Here is a 2,500-nt window from a genome sequence, read left to right on the forward strand (position 1 = left end):
CATAACTCAATGACTGTCTTACATAGCACCTTACAGACTAACCACCCTGACTAAGCACACCCTGACTACCCACCCTGGCTAACCACCCTGGCTAACCACACCCTGACTACCCACACCCTGACTAACCACCCTGACTAAGCACACCCTGACTACCCTCCCTGGCTAACCACCCTGACTAACCACCCTGACCAACCACCCTGACTACCCACACCCTGACTAACCACCCTGGCTAACCACACCCTGGCTACCCACACTCTGACTAACCACCCTGACTACCCACACCCTGACTAACCACCCTGGCTAACCACACCCTGACTACCCACACTCTGACTAACCACCCTGACTAACCACCCTGACTACCCACACTCTGACTAACCACCCTGACTACCCACACCTGACTAACCATCCTGACTAAGCACACCCTGACTAACCACCCTGGCTAACCACACCCTGACTACCCACACCCTGACTAACCACCCTGACTCATCACCCTGACTACCCACACCCTGACTAACCACCCTGACTCATCACACTGACTAACCACCCTGACTAAGCACACCCTGACTACCCAGCACCCTGACTAACCACCCTGACTAAGCACACCCTGACTAACCACCCTGGCTAACCACACCTGACTACCCACAACCTGACTACCCACACCCTGACTAACCACCCTGACTACCCACACCCTGACTAACCACCCGGACTAAGCACACCCTGACTACCCACCCTGGCTAACCACACCCTGACTACCCACACTCTGACTAACCACCCTGACTCATCACACCCTGACTACTCACTCTGACTAACCACCCTGACTAACCACCCTGACTACCCACACCCTGACTAACCACCTTGACTACCCACACCCTGACTAACCACCCTGACTCATCACACTGACTAACCACCCTGACTCATCACACTGACTAACCACTCTGACTACCCACACCCCGACTAACCACCCTGACTCATCACACTGACTAACCACCCTGACTAACCACCCTGACTACCCAGCCTGACCAACCACCCTGACTACCCACACCTGACTACTCACCCTGACTAACCACCCTGACTACCCACACCCTGACCAACCACCCTGACTCATCACACTGACTAACCACTCTGACTACCACACCCTGACTAACCACCCTGACTACCCACACCCTGACTAACCACTCTGACTACCCACACCCTGACTAACCACCCTGACTACCCACACCCTGACTAACCACCCTGACTCATCACACTGACTAACCACTCTGACTACCCACACCCCGACTAACCACCCTGACTCATCACACTGACTAACCACCCTGACTAACCACTCTGACTACCCACACCCTGACTACTCACCCTGACTCATCACACTGACTACCGACACCCTGACTAACCACCCTGACTACCCACACCCTGACTAACCACCCTGACTAACCACACCCTGACTAACCACCCTGACTACCCAGCCTGACCAACCACCCTGACTCATCACACTGACTACCCACACTGACTCATCACCCTGACTACCCACACTGACTAACCACACCCTGATTAACCACTCTGACTAATCACCCTGTCTAACCACCCTGACTACCCACACCCTGACTCATCACACTGACTAACCACACCCTGACTCACCGCCCTAACTACCCACCCCAACTAACCACCCTGACTAACCACCCTAACAACCCTGACTCATCACACTGACTAACCACACCCTGACTCATCACGCTGACTAACCACACCCTGATTAACCACACTGACTAACCACCCTGACTAATCACCCTGTCTAACCACCCTGACTCATCACAGAAAGGTGAATCAGTTCATCTGGACACAATGTTTATTGAAAGAAACGTTTCATCATCATCTAAGTGACCTCTTCAGTCTCACCTGACTGCAGGTACCCCACCCTTATAACTGACTGCAGGTGTCCCCACCCATATAACTGACTGCAGGTACCCCACCCTTATAACTGACTGCAGGTACCCCACCCTTATAAACAATACAGTGTCACTGAGCTGACGTCTCTTTTTTAAATCAGATTTAAAACGCATCCAAAACAGGCAAACATGATTTATGAGAAATTCAATGGGAAGAACTACAGAGCAGATAACATTACATCTACTACTAGTACTACTACTACTAGCACTACCACTACTACTACCACTACTACTAGTACTACCACTACTACTATTACTACTACTACTACTACCACTACTACTGCTACCACTACTTACTACTACCACTACTACCACTACTACCACTACTACTAGTACTACCACTACTGCTACTACCACTACTACTATTGCTACTACTACTACTACTACTACTACTACTACCACTACTACTAGTACTACCACTACTACTACCACTACTACTTCTACCACTCCTACTAGTACTACCACTACTACTATTACTTCTACTACTACTACCACTACTACTTCTACCACCACTACTACTACCACAACTACTACTACTACTACCACCACTACTATTACTT

At 50.4% G+C, this 2,500-nt stretch overlaps 1 protein-coding gene across 2 annotated transcripts in view; it reads right to left on the minus strand.

The window, feature by feature from the left end:
- The window catches only part of slc6a8 (solute carrier family 6 member 8), a 114,138-nt gene that overhangs the window by 64,355 nt on the left and 47,283 nt on the right, over positions 1-2,500 (minus strand). Inside the window, exons 3-4 of one of the 2 annotated variants that reach the window (XM_056275165.1) lie at positions 1,965-1,992; positions 1,490-1,507 (exon numbers count right to left, since the gene is read on the minus strand). The exons of the other annotated variant lie outside the window; for it this stretch is intronic. Of the exons in view, the coding sequence (XP_056131140.1) occupies positions 1,490-1,507; positions 1,965-1,992 (46 nt within the window). The remainder of the gene's footprint in view (positions 1-1,489; positions 1,508-1,964; positions 1,993-2,500) is intronic. 2 annotated transcript variants of the gene reach the window in all.

Source organism: Lampris incognitus, chromosome 2 (assembly GCF_029633865.1).
Source record: "Lampris incognitus isolate fLamInc1 chromosome 2, fLamInc1.hap2, whole genome shotgun sequence".
NCBI lineage: Eukaryota > Metazoa > Chordata > Actinopteri > Lampriformes > Lampridae > Lampris > Lampris incognitus.